This window comes from Molossus molossus, unplaced genomic scaffold (assembly GCF_014108415.1).
Source record: "Molossus molossus isolate mMolMol1 unplaced genomic scaffold, mMolMol1.p scaffold_m16_p_3, whole genome shotgun sequence".
In the NCBI taxonomy this organism is placed as follows: Eukaryota; Metazoa; Chordata; class Mammalia; order Chiroptera; family Molossidae; genus Molossus; species Molossus molossus.
Window position 1 is genome coordinate 27,253,609 of NW_023425366.1, and position 21,817 is coordinate 27,275,425.

Consider the following 21,817-nt stretch of genomic DNA (forward strand, 5'->3'; position numbering starts at 1 on the left):
ATTTGCTGAAGACAAAAGATAAAGACATACTTGTAGCTAAGAATTAACAGAGACCTTTGGAGGCATCCTTATATATCCAATAAATCAAGCAACATCCACACATTATAGCAAGAAGAGCATGTCCTAGGGCTCCCCTTTCCTCCCTACAAAAGCAGTCACAAAATGTCTCATATAATTGAATAAAACATATTTGCAAAGGCTCTAGCGAAAAAAATATGCCCAGTGTTGCATCACAGCTGATTATAGAAGACTGATGATGCTACCCTTGCAGAAAATGAGGATGTATGCTCTCCAGCATAAAGAGTGTTCACCTTGGTATAACACAGTGGCTCAAAGTGACAGTCAACGTGCTCCACAAATCCTCAAAGGTCAGTCCTTCACTTCCTTTAAGTCTTGGTCTACATGCCAACTTTTCAGTGAAAGCCCACGGTGACCAATCTAATTAAAATCGCAACACCCTTTTCTTCCCAACTCGAAATAATCTTAATCTCACAATTTTCTTTATTCAGTAAGTTTAGCCTTTTGGAATGTATCACACAGTTTACTGAATTATCGTGTGTGTGTGTGTGTGTGTGTGTGTGTGTGTGTGTGTGTGTAAGCATGTGAATCATTCTACTTCCTCTACACACACGCACAGGAAGATAAGACTGAGGAGGACAGGATCTTTATCTGTTTACTGATATATCCCAAGAATGTAGAAGAGTTTCTGGAACATAGGACATAAATCAACATATATTAGTTGAATGAATAAATAAAAAACTCTGGGCTTGGACTGACTTGGCCCGGAGTCCCAACTCCACCTACACTAGCTGTAGAACCCAACATGACCATCCTCTCTGCATCTGTTTCCTCTTCTGAAAATGGGGACCTTAGGAGTGCCTGCCCCACAGGGTCCTCATGAGGATTACATGAGTCAGTATATGTCAAGGGCTTAGAATCATGCTTGGACACAGTAAGGTTTTAATAAATGTTAGCTGCCATTGTAATTATTATTTCAAGATATGTTTCCCAAGGTGGTGATAGATTTGTGATGATTTATGCGCTCAGGCAACTGGCTCTCTTCATATCTGACATCACAGATCTGAGATTGTGAAAAGGAACCCAAGGCTCTTGATAGAACAGCAGAGCTACCAAGGGTCAAACCCCATCACTGTGGCCTCATCAGCTGCAATTCAATAACACACAGGATTTTGCAAAGGAGCTGTTAACAGTGTAAGTATTGCTGTCTCAGACCTGCTGGAGTAAAATAAACATAACAATGAAACCAATGAGTAAGTGAGGGTGAAGCTCAGAAACCTTAAAAGGCAGGGAAGGCAGCTCCTCTCTTCCTACTTGAACAGAGAGATTTGTTTATTTGGTTTAACTGGAGTCAAAGCTAATGGTACTGATGGCTTTGAATCACCCACCACACCTCATGCTGTGGACATCTCCACAGAGCCTGAAACTCACACTTTATGGGAAAAGATAAAGAGAAAAAAACAGCCCTCCGTTAAAGAATTTACCAGATCATACTCCTCATGTAGACATTTGCTTATGTTTCTAGAAAGCTAATAATCAGAAGTGGGAAGATAATATTTTCCTGGAGCAAAATCCCAGACTGCCTAAAGGCTGCAAATTAAACCATTAACCTAAATGTTCACTAAGTATTTAAGAAAACAAAACACTTACTGATTTACAAGGGGAAAACAGGAATTTCAGAACTGATTAAGTTAGGAAAGGAGGTAAAAATGAGTGAGGAACATAGAGACAAGGGAGAAACAGAATGACAAAAGCAAGGGGACATTTACTGAGTTCCCTCTTATAACATGTCTCCCTAAAAGGCTAATCTTCTCCCTTCAACTGTCCCCTAAGAGCAAAATAAAACGACTACATGCTCTCCTCACTCTACAGAAGAAAGACCCCAAGATTTCGGGGAACTGAGCAAGGTCACAGTAGCTAAGTTGAAGCTGGAATCAAATTTCCAGACTCCCAAGTCAATGCTCTGCTCTCCACACACGCAATTCCCCGAACTCCAATGTGCGCGTGATAAATGATCCGGTCGTTCCAGGAGGAACCCAGGATTCTACACTTCTGACAAGCTCTCAGGTGGTGCTGAGGCTGCTGGATTACACTGAGCAGCAATCTCTGCCCCATTTCACCCGCTAAGGTAAGTCTGCGAATAGGTTTGTTTTGTTTTTGTTTTAATGAAAGAGATATTTTCCAGGAGCAAGAAAAAGTAGGTTACATATGAAATGCTGAAGTTTTAAACGCTCTAATAATGCAACACTCTTTGTTAAATTTACCGGGGTTCACATTTACATGGTAGTGTCAACTGTAAATTATATACTTAAATTGCAAATTTTTAAAGTATATATAAACACCAGTATATTAGAGTTGAGAGATCTCAATGCATTCTATGGATATGCATTTACTGAGAATTTCCCCTTTATGATTGAAATATACCATGCCTAAATTGCACTAAATATACTAAAACTGTCTTAATTCTGTCTCCAGCAGTAATAGAGATATTACGTCTAGGGGTTGCTTTCACTTGCTCAAAGATTTTACATTTTAGATAAGAAAGGTGGCACAGACACATCAAATTCCAACAGGCTTATCTGCATAGATTTACCTCCCATTAGCACAGTGTAACAAAATCGACCATACCCAATTATATGTGTTATAACCCTATTTAGGACACGGTGTAAATGAAGGAGAAACGATTTGTTTAAGTTCTTGCTACTTCTGTTTCTCTGTTTTTGCCTTGCCTATCAGAGGACTGTTCATGCATTTGAAGAGAGTTGATGCAATCTAAACACAATGTGTCTTCTCCAGCCAAAACTCAGTTAACCTCCCCAACCTTCCTATTGGTCCTCTTGAATCAGCTGAGCCCAGGAGGTTTTTCCTATAAAACCTCCGCAGTGTATCTAAATCTGATCCCAGTAAAATTTCACTTCAGCTGAAGTGAAAATGCAGAGGTAGCATTTACGGATAACAGCTGGAGAACATTAGTTCTCTGTCTCTCCTTTGCTCTCCCAAGGGTTGAAAACTCTGCTGTTCAGACAGGAAGTCGTCATACACCACACACTGTACAATACGAGAACGCTGGGATACAAGAACAAGTTGCAGAGGATTAGGGGGAGTGTGCAGGGGTTTTGTTCAAGAACACAGAGCAGCAACTCTGCATACCCCTTAGGGTGTCCTTTCCCCTCATGGTGTTCAAGTAGCATAATGCATGCACACCCAGAATTGACAAGTATACACTTCACTTCCTGAAAGCTTTTTAATAACTCAGAGTAAGACGGCTTCATGTTCCATTTTCCAACAAGTGTTTAAAACACAAACTCCAAGAAGTTTTGGGGAGTGGTGAAGACTCTCCAATCTTTTCTGGCATACTTTCAAATTTGCTATCTAAAAAAGACAAATTTTTAACTTTTTAAAAATGAAACTGGCACTCCCCCCAAAAAAAAAAAAAATCTCTCTCACATAACTGCCCAGAACAGTGAAATATATGTATTTCACATATATGTAGAATTCCAAACATGATGATCTGGGAGAGAATGATTTAAACAAAAGATTCTTGTGGATATGGTTTTTTAGGATGGGTTTCTGCTGCAGTTTTACAAAGCTGCTGAGAAGGAATACAGCCACAAACAAGGGAGAGACATCCACATTCCGTGGCCACAGCTCAAAGTTTTGAGTAGGATGATAGGAGTTTCCCAAACACCACATGCTGAATAGCCATTCTGCATTCCTACCCGTCTGCAGGCGCTGGACCCGGTTTGTAACCGCCTGTCCTCTGGGGGCAGGCTGTAAAACCGACCCTGGCTCTTCCACGCCCCGCCAGCCCAGTTCACGAGAGACCAACCTTCCTAACTTTTGAACTACGAAAATGCCTTTGCCATATGCATATCGGGGGCATGCTGTTAATCAATGGGGTGACAACACTACAGTTTTATGCAAAGAGGGGGAGGAGGGGCGAGGGGGGAAGCCAACCCACACATCCATCATCCTTTTAGGAGGAGGTGGAGTTTAAAGTTTCTCCAACTTCCAAGTTCCCACTTGACAGGCAATATTTCTGTGCAATTTCCAGCCCCATGGAACAGATGGTCCTTTGCCCATCTTGAGCCCCGAGAGAACTCAGACAAAGCCCCCCGCCACTCCTCGCCTCACGGGGGCCCGTTGGTGGTCAGTTTCACGAAGCTGTCACCCAGGGGCAGTGAGTTGAGAATGGAAACTTTATACTTCTTTCCGAAGTTTTTTCTGCTACAGGAGAGCACAGAGCACTGAAGCACAAAGGCCTGGGAAAGTTTTCATTTCGTTATTTTTGAAAAACATCTTCTGCTATCTGCCAAACCTTCATGCCAGCCCGGATGCCCAGGGTGGGAAAGTTGAGGCACATGCGTTCAGAAACACGGCAGCAAAGCAACTTGAGCCATCTCAAAGACAACCTGGGAAGTTGCTTAAAAGGACCCCCACGGTGGGAGAGCATCTTTGGGGTGCTTGAGCACTCAGTGCCAAAGGGAAGGTGATGGCCCAGACAGAGTGCCAAATGGGTGTGCGCCACCGCAGCAGGCGAGAACCTTCCTTCCCAGACCGGAGGGCGAGGGGAAAGGAGGGGGGCGCGATCCGGGATGTGAGAACGGGCGGCCCACTCACCCTCACTGCCGTACTGTTTGCCATTGTTCGCGCCCATCCTGCCGCCTTCATGCCCGCCGTCTCCCGGGACACTCCATAGCTGGGGCGCACCTCCTGCGCGCTCCGCCCGAGGAAAGCCCGCCCGACGGGACCGTTAGCTGCGCATACCCCACGCTCCGGGGCCGATGTCCGGCCGGGAGCGGCCCCTGCACTCCGGTGGGAGGGGCGCTCGGTCCCCTCCTGGCACCCCCGATGGCTCCGGGTGGGGCCGGGGGCAGCCGCTGCTCTTAGAATCCGCGTTCACGGCCGGCGGGCGCAGCGCCGCGGAGAGCCCGCGCCCCGGGGCCGCCCAGAGGCTCGCCGCGCCGCCGCCGCCTCCGGGTCCCCATCCGCCCGCCCCGATCCCCCTGCGGTGGGCGCTGAGCCGCGCAGGTGGCCGGGGCTTCCCGATCGAACGCCTCTTCCGGGCGCCCTTGCGCGCCCGCGGCTTCCCCGGGGATGGGCGAGGCGGCCACTTGTTGCGGGTGCCCCGACCCAGCAGAGACTCGCGGCCCGCTGCAGCTCGCCCGCGGGCCGGACTTTTGTTAGCGCCAGGCGCCTCCTCTCGCCGCCCAGCGTCAATCACAGCTGGAGCCCCGGGGAGGAAGGCCGGACCGGAGATGCGCGGCCTTTTAAAGGGGCAGCGCTCCTTTTCGGGGCTCTGGCTCCCGGCCCCAGCCTCTGCGCAGGCCCTCGCGCCACCCGCGATCGATCTGAGTGAAGGAACTTGCTCTTGGCTGTAGTTTACTATTGTTCTTTTATGGGCTTGGCCCCCAATTTGTAAGATGAGCTTCCAGGCGTCGTTTGAAATCCCTTTACTTTTCCTGCAAATATGGCCTGTTTTAGGTGCGCGGGTATTTAAAATAAACATGCCTCAGTGTCTGAGTGTGTCTGGAGATTTCAGGTATACTGTATATGCTGGCATCCTCCTGTGGGCTCGCGTTTGGGGACTGAGGTGGAGAATGGAGGAGAACGGGAGGGAAAACTTGAGGGAAACTTAGCAGGGAGTCACTGGAGAGCCAAAGACATTCCCTGCCCTGGTGCGGGAGGTTTCCTGGCTCAGAGCTTTGAAGAGCTTCCCAGGCAGGAAGTGTGTTTTCTCCCTGGATCTATGATTTTTTTCTTGTGTTTGGTGTTATCCTTTGTTTAATGTATTACCACCTCTTTTGGACATGTATATGGCACTTCTAGAGCCTTAAAATGGCCCTTCGGTGTTCCCTCCTTTAAGTGGAAAAAGGAAATTCTTCTTAATGTTTTATTTCCTTTCCATGTAAATACCTAGAATTTTATAACATTGCATCTTAGTAAAGACCGGACATTCCCAGGGCAAATTTCTTTGTAGGGAGGCAAGCACACAGCAGTTCCTCTTTATAAGTGTTAGATGTTTGAATTAAATTAAAAATATATATAATGATACTTATATATGTAAACTGTATAAGCACATATAATAGCTACATGGAGACGCACATATGATAGCTACATTGAGAACCAGGATTTTCGTAATTACCTGTTTCTTAAAAGGCTTGCAATCATATGCAGAGATTGCTAATGATTTGACATTTTTACAGATTCTGTTTGGGAAGTTTCCTTTAATTTGGTACAACTTTCTTAAAGATAAGATGAAACATCATGTATCAAAAAATTTAAATCCAGATTTCTTATGCAGGAGAGATTATGCAATATCCTGGCCGGAGTGTAAGCACAATTCACTAGGAGCACCTGGAATAGATTTTGTTATTAAAATAAAATTTAAAGATAGCTCTGCCACTATTTCTTCTCTCTTCTCCCTACCTTAACTGCACTGTTTTCTGAAACTGCAGTAGCTGTCTTGTGAACTTAAGAGAAAGACCAAGAGAATTGTAATGATGATGACCAGGAGTCCTGAAGACATAAAGCCACTGGACAATCACCAGCAACCTCTTACCCCCAAAATCCCTGTGATGGAAGGATAGGAGCTATCTTTAGCTAGCTTTTCTAGTCTTAAAGCCAACTAGGTATGTTAGGTATGTGCATACCTAACAGGTGCACATTTTGTTCATTTAAAAAGGAAGAAAAAACAAGTAATATAATAATATTTCCTTTTTCCATTCATAATAATTGAACTGTCTCAAAATACATTGATGCTTAAAATTTTTTTTCCTTTATTGATTTTTTAGAGAGAGGGAGAGAGAGACAGAAACTGGGCATTGGGCCCACAACATGGGCATGTGTCCTGACCGGGAATCCAACAGGTGACCTCTTGGTACATGGGCTGATGCTCAACCACTGAGCCACACCGGCCAGACTACATGGAAATTTTTTAGGTATGTATAAAATACACATATAGAATACAGCACGTTTTTCACAATGCTGACCCAATAAAATGGCATTCTCTTCCATCACATCTAAATATACTATTGCATATGTGAGTAATACACATTTATTCAACATGAAGAAATAATACTTTCAGTGTTTTTATCAAGACTCAGTCTGTACATATAGCCAAAATCTTAGGTCATATAGGAAAGATGTAAAATAACAAAGGAATATAACAGCACATTTTCCCTCTCAAGTATGGATAATATAAAACTTTCCTGGAATTCAGTGTGACTTAAAAAAAAAGTTTTATTAGAGTTTATAATTTGTTTTAAGTAGAAACGTGTGCATTTGTTCTCTGGTAGCAATAAATTAATCCCCTGCTATAAGCAGTCTTCCCATGTGGATCACCTTTCTCTGCAAAACTGAAAGGACTTTCAGAATGGGACCAGCTGTCCCATTTCCAGCTGTAAGTGGGCACCCGGGGTATGATTAGAAAAGGTTGTGTGTCTTTAGCCTTGTGGTCTTGAGGGTCATGAAAACTAGGAGGTAAGCCAGCGCTCTCATAACTGGCAATTGCAGCCAGCTGCACACGGCTCCAGGATGGTCCGGCATCCACAGCAGAATGCATTCGTCATTTCAACACTATTCCAAGCCCTAGAGGTACAGCAGTGAATAAGGTAACACAGTCTCTGCTCTCAGGGAGATGGAATCGTTCATGGTGGAGACAGACAACAAGCATGTTCACATATAAATAAATAATTTCAGGTAGTGAAAAAAAATGCTATGTAGAAAATAATTCAAGATAATGGCATGTAGGAGGTGAGTTTTGTAACAGTGGCTACTGTGGCTGGAGTGATCAGAGAATGTGATTTTGTGGATATGACATTTATGCTGCGACTCGAACAGGGAAAGAGTATAGACATGTGGAGACGTGGGGGGAAAGGATATCCCAGACAGAGGAAACAGCAAATAGAAAGTCCCTGGGACTGGAATGTGTTTGGTGCATTTCAAGGCCATGCGTCAGTATATCAGTCAGCTATTGCTATGATAATGTTACATAACAGATTATTCCCCAAACTCAGTGTATTTCTTATATGTCTTGCTTACAAGTCTGCAGGTCACTTGGGGCCATTTCAGTTCAGGTGTGTGGGCGAGCTGGGTGTGGTGCCCAAATTAAGGTCAGGTTCAGGTTTCCCCCACAAGGCCCTCTGGAGCCCAGACCAAAGGGACTGAAGCTAAACAGTGTGTGCTCTTCTCATGGTGGACCACAAGGCTCAAGCCAAATCTTGAAAGCCTGTTTTAAATCTTTGCAAGCATGGCAAACAAAAGAAGGTCACAAGGTCAGGTCTAAGTCTAATGGATAAGGAGCGTCTTGGCCCACTGTTGTGCATTTTAAGGTCATGAGACAGAAGGAGGGAGTGGAGAATTAAGCAAATAATCTTCTAGGGCCAGTATGGACAAAATGTTGTGAATGAATGGAAACTTTTCAGGTTTGTCAGAGAAGGAAAAAAAGCCAGGTTATGTAGGGCTTTGTGAACATGATCATCATTTTGAACTCTATGTTAATTACAGTGCAAAACAGGCAGATTTTAAATTGAGTACTGATTTTATGTGACTCTTATTTTCAGATCAGCAGGCTGTTGTGTGGAGAGCTGACAGACTCTTGGGAGCCCCAAACCTGTGAGAAGCCTCTGCCCTGGAAAAGGTGAGTGAAATTTGACTTCAATGCACACAATAGAGAAGGTAAAAACTGGGCAGATTCAAAGTATATTTTGGTGGCAGAGCCGGCAAAACTCACCTGACTGTGTACAAGAAAAAGGAAAATGTAAGATGGCATCAAGGTTTTGCTTGAGCAAGAAGGTAAAGAGTGCTTGGGGAAGATGGAGGAAAAGGACTGTAGGACTGGTTGTCTGGAGGGAGATTTCGGTGACCAGAAACTTGGTTTTGACACGTTTTAAACGTGAGAGCAATTAGACACACAAATGAGATGTCAGGTAGCAGCTGAGTCGAGGAGTCAGGCATCAGGCAGAGAACATCACTGGAGATTCTATCTGGGAGGCTTCAACATACAGACAGTATTTAGTGGCATAGCTCTAAATGAGGGGAATTAGGAAGAAATGTGCTCCTGTAGAAAGCTAAGGAAGAGCCCAAATATATGTCAACATTTTTCCATGGCACAGAGGGAAAGTAACTGGCAAAGGAGATTGAGAAGGTGTGAATAACGAAGTGGATGAAAATATAGGAGAGTGCGGTGTTAGGAAAGGAAAGGGGAACTGTTTCAGGATAAAGGAAGTGGTCCTCTACGCCAAATGCTGCTGACTGTTCAAATTCAATGAACAGATGATGGATTTGGCAGGTACCCATGGTGAGCTCATATGGAGCCATTGCTCTGGACTGGTAGGAGAAAAGGATGGAGCAGATTGAGGAGGAAAAGAAAAGGTTTTGTTTGTTTGGATGAGCTCTATTAGGTGATATTTGTATATTGATGGGAATAATCCAGTGTAGAGAAATGTATAAAGAGACAGAAACAAAATCCTTGAGTTGAAGAGAAGGATTGCGACCTAGAGCATAAGAAGGGGCTGGCCTTGGATAGAAGCAGGAATAGGTGCTCCATGCCAAGAGAAGGAAGGTGGTTTCTGGAATCATATGCAGGTAAGCCGTTGGATCCAGGGGTGGGGAGGCAGGTGTGCTGGTCTAATTACTTTCATAAGCCAGCACCTACCATGATAGAGAACAGCGCTGTGTTCATCTATTGCAGAAGCTCCAGCATGCAGAAATTATGGCACTTTGCTAGGCAGTCAAGCAGATTGCCAGAAGAGCCTCCTAATCATCTCTGCCTGGCACTCACACTGTCCCACTCAACCCAGATAGGCTGCCTGTGTGCTGGCCCAGCAAGGGGGACTGGTCAAAACAACTACAGTCTATAGTCCGGATGGGTTCCCAGGCTCAGCTTCTGCTAAGCAGCATCACGACATCCTGTGGAAGTCTTGGCCAGTCGCTCAACCTCTTGTAATTATCTCCACCTCTGCTCTCTGATCTAAGCCATTACCATCTTGCACCAAGATTATTATCATAGCCTCCTTGCTGGACTCTTTGCTTCTCCCTTTTAATATATACTCTTTCAGAATATATTCTCTGAAAATGTTAGCCAGACATACCTTTTTTTTTTTTTTTTTAAACAGAGTAAGCTATGTTTCTCCACTGTCTTAAATTCTCCATGTGTTTTCCTTTCTCATTCAGAATAACAGCTAAAGCCCTTTGAATTGCCACATCTGAATTTACCTGATACCTGATATGGACTTTTTAGCAGCTTTTCCCTCCGGACTCTCAACCTGGATTCTTGACTTTTGCTCTTCTACCTCACAGACTCTGCATGCTTACTTCCCCTGACCCAGACACCTGCTGGTTATCACCCCCTTGTCCCCACCCCTGACACTGCAGCTTTCACGACTTAGTCCCTTTTTTTGTCTGGAGCCACCTTCTTCCTTTCTGCCTTTTCTGACCTTTTCAACTTTTAATAGTGACTATTTTCAGCCTCTGTGGTTTGGGGACGAGTGCCAGCCCCAGTCCTATCGCACTATGCCTCCGACTTTGACCTTCTGCTGCTGAAGTGTCTGCTTTACTACTTACTCTGACATAACAGTGGTTATACCTGTGGGGAGTAGATCTGTATTCTCAGGGCAAACAACCAAAGTAGGGTGGTTTTGTTTATGGGGTCACCAATTACACCTTCCAGCACACCTGAGAACCCCAGGGAGACAATGCAACATGGATCTTTATAAGTTTGAAAGGGATAAGAAATTTCTCTGGAACTCCTTATATTCTAATACTTTCAGGTTTTAAAGGGTTGGACAGTAATGCCTTCGTCCTCCACAAGTTTATCCCCAGGCTCTTGCCTTAATTGTCCTGCCCAACTGCCCGTTCACCCCTGAGATGGGCTTTGTCAATACTAAATCAATTAGCATATACACAATAACTTACAAAGCCAGTTACTAAAATTCCTAGTTTAATTATGACTATATTTGGCCCATCTGCAGATGCTCCTGTGATTTGGGCAGTTTTCCCATATGAATTCTTTAGTTAAGTATTTTTGATAACATATACAGGACAAGTTTATTAAATACCTCTTAGTACCTTCAAATACTCGCCAGTCCTGAAGAGTGAGTGCAGTTACTGTTTTTAAACAAAAAATGCATTCCCATTTTCACATCATTCCTCTTCCCACCCATCCCACCAACATTTGTTGCTATTTTCTAATATACGATACACTAAACATTTGCATTCTATAAACAACATTTTAAAGCTCCAATAAAAGTTTCAGCGTAGCCTGTCTCCAGTGGAGCAGTGGGCGATTTAGCAAGACTGTAAAACAACAGCAGAGTAATTCTGATCAACTAACCAGCTTGTTAAAAAGAGATACTACTTGCATTTTCTTTGGGAAATGGGTGCTTTGAGTTTTACTATTTTCTATGAGGTAAAGGGATTTTGTTTTATTTCTTCCTGTCTTTTCTTATGAACCAATAATACAAAGAATAAGAACAAGGCTCTTCAGAGGGATTTAGGGGTAAAAAAGGATCAGTATATTAGGAAAGACTTCTATGGGTTCTATTTTTCTCTATTAATACTGTCTAGATTAGTAAGCAGGATGGATTACAACCAAAGAACAATTCTCTCTTTTCTCTGGCTCATTCCTACCCCCTAAATACATGCAAACCTATATACCTCTCTTTACTCAAAGAATGTCTACTTATCTTTCAAGGGGTAGCTCTAATATTTTCTTCATGTTGGGGGTATGAGTAACCTTCCTCCATCTAGCCACTTATTTTTCTTGTTATACTGTATTTTCCATATATCACTACTTATTATTATTGTTAGTTGTTTACATATATTTCTTCTGGATTCAAAAAGAAGATACTCAAGGGCAAAGGCCATGGTTTTTTCCTTCAATATTCAGTGCATTATATTCAGTGTACAATAATAAATGATGAATAAATTGATGACAAACTGAGTAAATGAAATAAATTTTGTTACCGAATGAAGAGGAAAAGAAATAAAATTGATAGAAGAAAAATTAGATTTCTAGATATACTAGATAACTAATGTAAATGACTCTGGGATGAAGGGGAAGGGCTATTGGTTCCATCCTCTGAAGATGTAAGTATTTGTTTCCCTAAATATAGAGGCTGGTGGGCAAAATGTACAACATCAACATTATAACTTCCTGTTGAGAAGACCTTATCTCAGAATGGCCTTGATTTTTACCTAGACAAGTGAAAAAAACTATGACCACGGACCAACAGAGAACATACATTGGATCATTCCTCTTATTCTCAGTGAGCAAAGGTAACTTTGTAACCAACAAATACCATCAGCACCAAAAGGAAGCGGCGAGATGAAATGAAACAAGCTATTGTGGGAGAACAGCTCTGGTTATCCTAAGGAAGAGAGGCAGCCATAATTCAAGAAGGCAGGAGATGGACTCAGAGGTGAAAGTCAAGATAATGATTTGACACCAGTCCCTACTACACTTTGGTAATGTTTGTTTTTGTTTGTTTGTTTGTTTGTTTTTAATATGTTTTTATTGACTTTAGAGAGAGAAGGAAGAAGGAAAGAGAGATAGAAATATTGATGAGAGAGAAACATGGATCGGCTAGCTCTTGCTCCCCTCATTGGGGATTGAGCCCGGAATCGAACTGGCAACCTCTTGGTGCATAGATCAATGCTCAACCACTGAGCCACACCAGACGGGCTGGTACTGGCTTTTAATCATAGATTAGAAATGTAACCTGTTCCCCTAGAAGGATTAGAGCCAGTCTATGACTCAACAAGAATTGTCTAAAGGTCAAGGTGAAGATAGTTGGAGCAGAACAAGGGATCAGGGCACACAATGAGGAATATGAGCTCTGTTTGGTTCAAGGAGAAGGATAGTAGAATGAACAGAACCACATTTTCCAAAGGGTGTTCCCCAGACTCCAATCCAGTCATGTGTGCCATGAATCAGAGTTCCTCGGACAAACAGCCAAGCAAACACTGCTAGACACTGGCTCTCTTTGGTACATTTCTAGATAAGTTCTTATTGTATCAAGGGATAAAATGTGGGGGGAAAATCTAATCCCAATATGACTGTTGTTTCTCCAGCTGAGAAGGGTCTGCAGTGTGAGGGGACCCAACTCCACATTGGCTCCAAGTCATCCAGTGTTCTCTTTAAAATGACTTTCTTGACTCCTCAGCAGTTAGCTATCTCCTAGCTTCTGAAATGAAAAATATTTTCTTCCTGAACTGGCTGATTCAGGCTGTGGCAATAATTAGTAGCTAGAAGATACCCTAATTCTTATCTTAACAAATTATATTCAAGCATTTTCCAAAGTGGATCCCACAGAATGTTCATTAGTATTTGAGTAGGAAGAAAAGATCCCTGTGGCAAATATTCTTCTGCAAACACTGAGTTAGAATTTTGTTCTGTAGTGTTTCTCACTGCTTTACATGAACTGTCCTTGTCCAAGGGCCATTGTCATCCTCCTCCTCAATGCTGTCTCTGACTTGTATTTGTTCCCACCAAGTAGCCACTAACTCTAAAGTGTCATGTATGAAGCAGGGCCCCAAAGACCTCACTCCCTCAGTTAATCAGAAATTCATTTAAGAGCATGCACCAAAATGGAAACTAAGCATCCACTGGCAAATTACAACCGACCTAGGGCTGAGCCCCTATTGCTAGGGATGGAAGGGATGGAAAATGGAAACAGTTTTAATATAGTTGAGCCACCAAGGAAAATATTCTGAGCTGCCGGTCACCTTTCCCCATTTGTAGGCCAACAGCAGGATTTCCTCCCAGAGGCATTGCCATTTTCCCCATAAAACATTAGAAATCTGTCAAATATTGACAACTTTTTTTTTTTGGGGGGGGGACACCAGACTTTATTTACTTATTTATTTTTATTTTGTTGAATATAATTGGTTAATAAAATTGTGTAGGTTCCAATAATACATCATCTGTATACTGTAGTATGTTCACCATCCCAAGTCAAGTCTTTTTCCGTCCCTATTTATCCCCCCTTTACTCTCTTTTACCTGCCTCTACCCCCCTTTCCCTCTTGTAATCACCATAAGTTTGTCTGTGTCTATGAGTTTCTCTCTCTCTCTTTTTTTTGCTTAATCCCTCCTTTTTTTACCCAGTCCCCACAGCCCCCTCCCCTCTGACAGCTGTCAGTCTGTTCTCTTTATCTATGAGTCTATTTCTATTTTGTTAGTTTGTTTTGTTCATTAGATTCCACATATAACTGAAATCGTGTGGTATTTGGCTTTCCTTGACTGGCTTATTTCATTTAACAACTTTTGAAACCAAAGTTTTTGGGAATCCAGTTATTCTTGGGCCCCTAGCTTGTTTCTTACCAGGAAGACAAAGACTTCAGAATGTTTGGTTTTCTTGGGCAGGGAATACCAGTGACACTTCTGTGTCCTGTATTCTCTTTGTTTTCCCAATACTTTCTTCCAAAGTATTAACACCTTGCAGCTCCTGAGAAGAATTTGGACCAGCTCATACAGCTGCTTGACTAATTTATTCACAGGATACATACTGTCAAGAGAAATTTAGAAAGGTAAACTTTTAAGATTTGAGGGTCATTTTAAAGATAATATTTTCAATTATTTCCTTTCTGAAAATAAGAAAAGTGATGTCCATAGAAGTCAAGAGCTTGTCTAAGGACCCTAGCTATAAACAGTTTTCAGAATTATTAACCTCGCTAATGTATTCGAAAGAAAAAGTTATGCAATATCTAAAATATCTTAAGTGAAAAGTTTGGTCCACTTTCATTTTGTAATGTTAAGTTTTAGTCTGAACAGAAAATTAAATACTAATAACTAATTTAAAGAGTGAATAATAGTCCCTAATTTATTTCTTTTATTTTTTTATTTGCATTTATCTTCAAATAGAGCAGAAGGGAGAGAGGTGGGAAGAGAAAGAGAGAAACATCGATGTGAGAGAGACACATCAACTGGTTGCCATCCACACAACCCCAACCAGGGCCAGGGAGAAACTGCAACCAAAGTATGTGCCCTTAACAGGAACCAAACCCACGACTCTCTGGTCCACAGGCTGACGCTCTAACTGTTGATCCAAACCGGCCAGGGCAATAGTCTCTAATTTAAAATATGACCCCTAAAAATTAGCTTTGGCTTGAAAAGTTATTTTACATTTAAGTGTGTTTTGATTTTTTTAAATTATATTCTAAATAGGAAATTAAGAGCATTAATGATGTCTCATAAAAATTGTTAAAATATTTTTTTAAAAAGGTAAAATTTTCTTCTGGAATTATCAAAATTGTAATTCCTAATTCTTGAGAAACAGCATAGATAGAGTAGATCTTAGCTCTACAGTGTAATTTTACCAGCGGAAGGAACAACATGTGGTTGGTCTTATCACCTCCCAAATAGCTCCTAACTCCAGAAATATCTCTATTTAATTTATTTCTTTGAGCCACACAAAATGGAAGGGATCACTGAGTTCAGAGTGTCACCACTATCTCCTTCTCCTCTCACCTACAAATCTGTCTGTGCTCCCCCCTTCCTAAACTTTATTCATGTGTCTGTCTCCCAGTCTATGTTGAGTTCCTTGAGGTCAAGAATCCAGAGCCACCCTTGGCACATAGAGGAGAATCTACCATTGTTGTCAAGGAAATAAAGGTGAGTAGTGGATGAAGAAATCACAATAGAGTACTTCTGTGTGACTGATGTAACACAGCCATAGAAAAGAACATTTCCAAAGAGGTTCAAGATGAGATATTCCTTACCAAAATTCAGTGGGCATATAACAAATACAAGTCTAGAGAAATGAGATAGTAGCAGGATAGGTTCATAGTGTTTATACGAGCATGTTTCATACTGTACTGACCCTGCCTATAGTCAGTTATATGTTTCTCATTCTACTGTAGGTGTCTGAACATTTTCACACTTTTCCTTGTCTTTGTGGAATCTGAAGTTCAAGAACCTCCCTCCTGCCCCCAACTGTTGGTATTGCACATAGAGGATTCAGGTGAACTTCAAATAATAGTTCTACCCGAGATTCTGATACCCTGGGCAGATAGGACATCTAGTCAGAAGTTCTTTTCAAATACAGACTCAATGTTGTAATTCTTACTTGGGTGAGCTGCACATTACATGAGACTATAAAACCACTCAAAATTAGGTGTCAAAAGTTAAAAAGAGAGAGAAGGAAAGGAGGAGAAGAAAAATATGTATTAATGAGCATTTAATATTAGTTTTACCTCTCCAGTCTCTCAGCAGAGTGCCCAAGAACATCCAACTTTCTATTAAAAATGAAAACCTCTGAACAATATAGACCATAATTTCATATTGATCTCTACATTCCTACTGACAAAACAGCAACAGCTAAGTGATTGAATACCTCAATACAACTTCCTCCTTCTTTCTCCCAAGAATGACTCAAAAACAGCATTTTTGTGGCAAATACTGACACTGAACAAAGGTCAGTGGGATTCTAGACTATTCTAGACTTCAAGCAACAAAACCTAATATCGTCCGCTTTCCCTTTGCCTAATTCTCACTCTAATTATCCATTCATAGTTTCTTTTGGTGTTTATAAAATTCTCTGTCCTTGTTGAAAAGTAGAATTAGAGATTTTGCTTTAGGGAAGTGCACTATAAATATTTACAATGGATTCTTGTTTAACTCTTGTCTGAAAACTTCTCAGTAGTTTTCAGGAAATAGAGGCTGTGGCAATAATTAAGCTTAGATCTTTTTGCAACCTGAAGGCACATCGAAAAGAATCTCTTTCAGTTATTTCCTTCCTTCCATGCTTCCTCCCTTTTTTCTTTCCAGAACTTTTTTTTCTACTCAATCAAAGATCACTATTAGCGAAGATATGTCAACATCTAGACCATAGATTGCTCTACTTGCCCTTCTCCCCAGGGCTGCCTTGGTGATTGGTCCAGCAAGAATAGAAGGCTCCCCCATCAAAGGCACATTCAGCTAATTGTAAAACTCTTCTTAAGAGAAAAAAAGGAAGAGAATGTGTTTTCTGAGACCTAAAGTGAGAATTTGATTTAGTATAATTTTGTTTATAAATCATTTAATTCTCAATTAATCTCCATTTTAATGGTGTTTGTGGGTCTTTATTTGCTTACCTTGAAGCTCTACCGACTCCCGTACCTTTTGCTTGAGTCTATGGCCTCTCAATTAGATGGGCCTGTCCCTGAAGAAAGTATGATAAATTTGGTTTCTTACTTTGTAACCCTTCTCTTTTATCACCATCATGCCTAAATTATATCTGCTAGCTATACCTACACTGACTCCAGTCATACTACATAAGTGTCTAAATTATTACACATCCTTCATGACCTGTTATTTCTGTAATAATGTTCATCTTCTCAGCTCTGAGCCATGGTGAAAGGGAATGGAATCAGAAACAGTGTCCGGTGTGTTAATCATAAATAAGTCTGAAAAACATGTGTTAGATCAAGGCCATCTTTTCCCTTTGTGTAATTCCTTTTTCTTTTCTTTTTTAAACATCAGCAAATTCTTCTGATATTACTGATTGTCTCTGAAATTTCTAAATAACCAGTGTTGATTTCAAAACAAGCACTGGCCAGTACTTTATTTATAGTAAATTTGTGGTTGGCGTTTGCTTTTGTAATCAACCTTTGTTTGTTGCTTGATTCATTCAGAGTTCCTCTGTTATATATATAATTCCATTGAATAGAATATACTGCATGCAAATAAGTACATTTCAGTTACAGAAAGCAGCTGTCAGAACACATTTATATTCTAGCAGCAGAAAAGAAATTAATCTCACAGTGGCTTCCATTCAAATTGGTATGATATTCATGTAATAAATTCCCTGCCCAGATGGAATCATTTTCTCTATCATAAATATTTTAAAGCACTTGATCTGTATTAAAGTTGTACAGTACTGAAACTGATTTTAAATATTTTAAATATTTTAAATCAAACCCCAAATAGGTGGGAAAAAAACACACTACATTTTGGTTATATAGAATCAATTTTAAAAAATAATTTCAAATTTCATATTTTTGCTATCATGTAAATGATTTAAACAAAAAGAAAAGCTCATCAAATGCTAATTGTGTCTGACCTGTAGTGCCAAAAACAAACAAAAAAGCAAACCTGTATAGTCTGTATTAATCATATTCCTATCATATGTTTTAATGGACACCAAGTCATTCCTTTAATATTAAAACAAATTCTGAAAATAGCTACAACTCTATGCCTTTGTCTACAGGCTGAGTAGAATTATGTTGCCAATTGGTTTATTGGTTTTCCTTTTAAAGATCAGTTTCTTCCTAATGTTAAAATAAAGGTTTTTGTAGTAAGGAATCTCTACTGTCACATACAGAAAGCATCTCAACCCATACCCCCACTGTAATGATCTCAGTATGCTCAGGATCATGACCTTAAGGAGAGCAGACATTGGCTTCATCAGACCAGTGGGTAGAAGCCAATTCCTGAGTTAAAGTTAATCAGTTAGGAATTGCCAGCTTGCAGGAGGTAGAATTCAGGACCCATTGGCTTACATCAACCATCAACATGGTGTGTAGAGAGGGAAGCTGTCTTCAGGATTGCCAAAATCCAAATCACATGTGCTTTTACAGATTAACATCAGCCTTGAAATTATATCTGGAAGTAAACTGGAAAGTAGCCTGGTGTATTCAGCATAAGTATTACATAACCAAACAAGCAATCCAGAAATCAATGAGAGTTTTTAGGCACTAGCAGATGTTTTGAACTATCTGTAAAAATAATCAACCCCATGCATGAAGCAGGGAAAATGCTTCCATGACATTGACATGCAAGTTTGTCCTTGTGTGATACAGTCTGTGGACAAATTCCATCTCAGGTTTTGGTTCTCACACCTTGGAAAGCAGGGATGCATTGCATTGCTGGGCGTGCAGTGCATTCTCAAGTGATTTATCTTGAGAGAACACAATGGTGGGATGCTTTCCTCAAGATGAAAATGCCCAGAAAAATCATCACAGTTTCAGGTAGCTTTAGAATTTTATATCACTGAAGTCAATCATAAAAATGGTACTCAAGAAGAGAAATGTAATCCTTAAAAAAAGCCTAAGTATAATTTAACATTTTTAAATAGAATTAAAAATGAAAACAGAAACTCTGGTTATTTTAGGGTCCAAATAAAGCTATAGTTTCTTTGTTGCCCTTGATATTAATTCAAACTATTAGGCAGGACCATTCATGCCTTAGATTTCATAGTTTTAAAGTTACCTAGACATATAACTTAAGTCACCATGCAGAAGTATACAGGCAGGAAAGAAAAATGAAAAGGAATTGTTGTTCTCTCTTGTTTTATGCCTGTCTATCTTTCATAAACCAATACACTTATCCTTATGTAAAAGATCTTCAAAAAAGGGTAGGGGGTTCCACAACCTTTCCAGTAAAGCCCTTCTGACATATACAGCTGACCACTGAACACACAGGTTTGGACTGTGCTGGTCCACTTGTATGCAAATGTTTTTAGTAAATACCTAAATATATTTTCTCTTCCTTACAATTTTCATAATAATGTTTTCTTTTCTCTAGCTATTTACTGTAAGAATACAGTATATATAATACATACAACATACAAAATATGTGTTAATCAACTGTTTATGTAAGACTTCCAATCAGAAGTAGGTTATCAGTAGCTAAATTTGGGGGAGTCAAAAGTTATATACTGATTTTCAACTGCTTCGGGGTAGGTTTGTTCTGACTCTGCAAGTATGTAATAGAGTGTGTTATCATTTCTTGATAGTCTGTCATGTGCCAGGAAAGGGGTAGGTACTTTATATATATTCTCCCATTAAATTTTAATTTTCAACCCATTCCTATTGAGTACATATTGTTGTTTTTAATTACCAATGAGGATACTGAGGCACAGAGAAATTGGCTGGTTGCCTGGAGCCCCACTCCTAGTAACTAGCAGCACTGAGATTTGAACCCCAAATAGTCAGATTGAATGGTCGTAGTCCTGTCCACTACCTTGCATGGCACTGACCTGAAAAGAAATAACTATAATGAAACGTACTATAATATTAAGGGTCAATATGGGACCCCTGGTCAAAGGGCTTTGTTATTGAGAGGTCAATAATTAACCAGAAAAAGTCTTCCTATTTCATACCTAGTTACTTTGTGTGTCGGGGGGATAACAGGACAGCATTAAGTCCATGCTCTGCACAGAAATGAGTATTATCCATATAAGAGTTCTATATTAAACTTTGTATCACTTTTCTCAAGAATCAAAGAGTCAAGGTTTTCAAGGGCACACATTATGGCAAATTTTAACCCGACAGTGAATGTCTTATAACTCTGCACAGTCATGTTTGAAAAGAAGCCAAATTTATGAAGAAAAAAAAAATGTTCACTTCAAAAGCTTAATGAAGGCAATTTGTCAACAATTTCGCACATCATTTGCCCAGAACCTTTGAATAAAAGGTTTCCCATTTACCTTTTTCCCATGTGAACTTCTGATCATATGCATTTAGTGATTCATTAATCATATCGTCCCCAGAAACTAAGATGCGAGGAGAATCCGTGAAAATATATTCGATGTGATAGGCTTACTTTGTTTATTAAACTATTTTGTTTATTTTTATTTTTTTTTACATAAAGTCAGAGAAATGTACGTGGAATAACATGAGTCTTTAAGATCAGAGGCTGGTCTAAGACTTGGAGTGAATTTGTCATATAAAATGTTAAAACAACTTAATACACCTTTGCATATCTAGATCTTTTTTTTTTTTTTTTTAATCCTCATCCGAGGACATTTTTCCATTTTTTGTACAGACAGAGTGGGAGGGAGGGAGAGGAAGAGAGAGAGAGGGAAACATCGATGTGAAGGGACACATCAAGTGGCTGCCACCCGCACGACCAACCAGGGCCGGGGACAAACTGCAACCGAGGTACATGCCCTTAGCGGGAACCGAACCCGGGTCTCTCCGGACCGCAGGCGGACGCTCTAACCGCTGAGCCAAACCGGCCAGGGCTGCATATCTAGATCTTCAACTTCTAAAAACTCTGTAGAGAAGTAGAGAGAGGAGACATGAGAAGAAAACCAGTAATAGGCGAATGAATGAATACGACTTGCCCAAGAACAAGACAACCCGCCCTGTGGCTCTGCTTCTTTGATAACTAACAAGAAACTCTTTGCAAAGGGACCTACTTGTCAAATAACTAACTTAAAGCCATTCCTGCCCATTGTCTGTGTGCTCTTGTAACCAAAATGCCTGAGGGATTAGTTGATGGAAAGTAATTAATAAGACCAAGAATAGGTTTACTACATGTAACTGATACTATTTGTAAATCTGGGACTCATAAAGCATTATACTGATTGAGGGAGGAGATGCAGATGTTTCTGCTATTTTAGTAAAGGGAATACGTGTATAACACTGCAACCGACAGAAAAGGGGACGCAAAACATTGGAGCTGCAGTCCTTACCACGGAGGTGATTTTCTGTTCCATTTTCACTGTATAGCACAACTTCCTTATTGCATACTTGGGGACCTGCATACGGAACTCAGGTGTGAGATTTACTTTGGGAAATAAAGGTAGTTTTATAAGACAAGGTGACATATACAGTCGACTCAGATATCTAGAACATTTGGCAAAAAGGATTATAAATGGAAAATCTGATGGAGGATGTGGGAAAATGTTGGAATAAATGATCCAGCTGACTTTTGCTCTTCAATCCACTTTTTCATCAGAAAGAAGAATTGTGTTTGCAAAGCTACTTGGACCATAATGAGTCACAGTACTGGTGCTGGAATTTGGCATGTGTTTGTGTGTGTATCTCTGTGCACACATATTTACGTTTATGCTTGTGAGAGCTCTCTCAGA

The 21,817-nt window shown here is 40.7% G+C and overlaps 1 protein-coding gene across 2 annotated transcripts in view; it reads right to left on the reverse strand.

Moving 5' to 3' along the window:
• Positions 1-4,916, reverse strand: part of FBXL7 (F-box and leucine rich repeat protein 7) — a 370,400-nt gene extending 365,484 nt beyond the window's left edge. The window contains exon 1 of one of the 2 annotated variants that reach the window (XM_036279622.1): positions 4,639-4,916. In XM_036279622.1, the coding sequence (XP_036135515.1) occupies positions 4,639-4,675 (37 nt within the window). In that variant the 5' untranslated portion in view covers positions 4,676-4,916. Of the gene's footprint in view, positions 1-3,651; positions 3,939-4,638 lie in introns of those variants that run through there. The other variant, XM_036279623.1, reaches the window with a different exon arrangement.
• Positions 4,917-21,817: the final 16,901 nt, after the last annotated feature.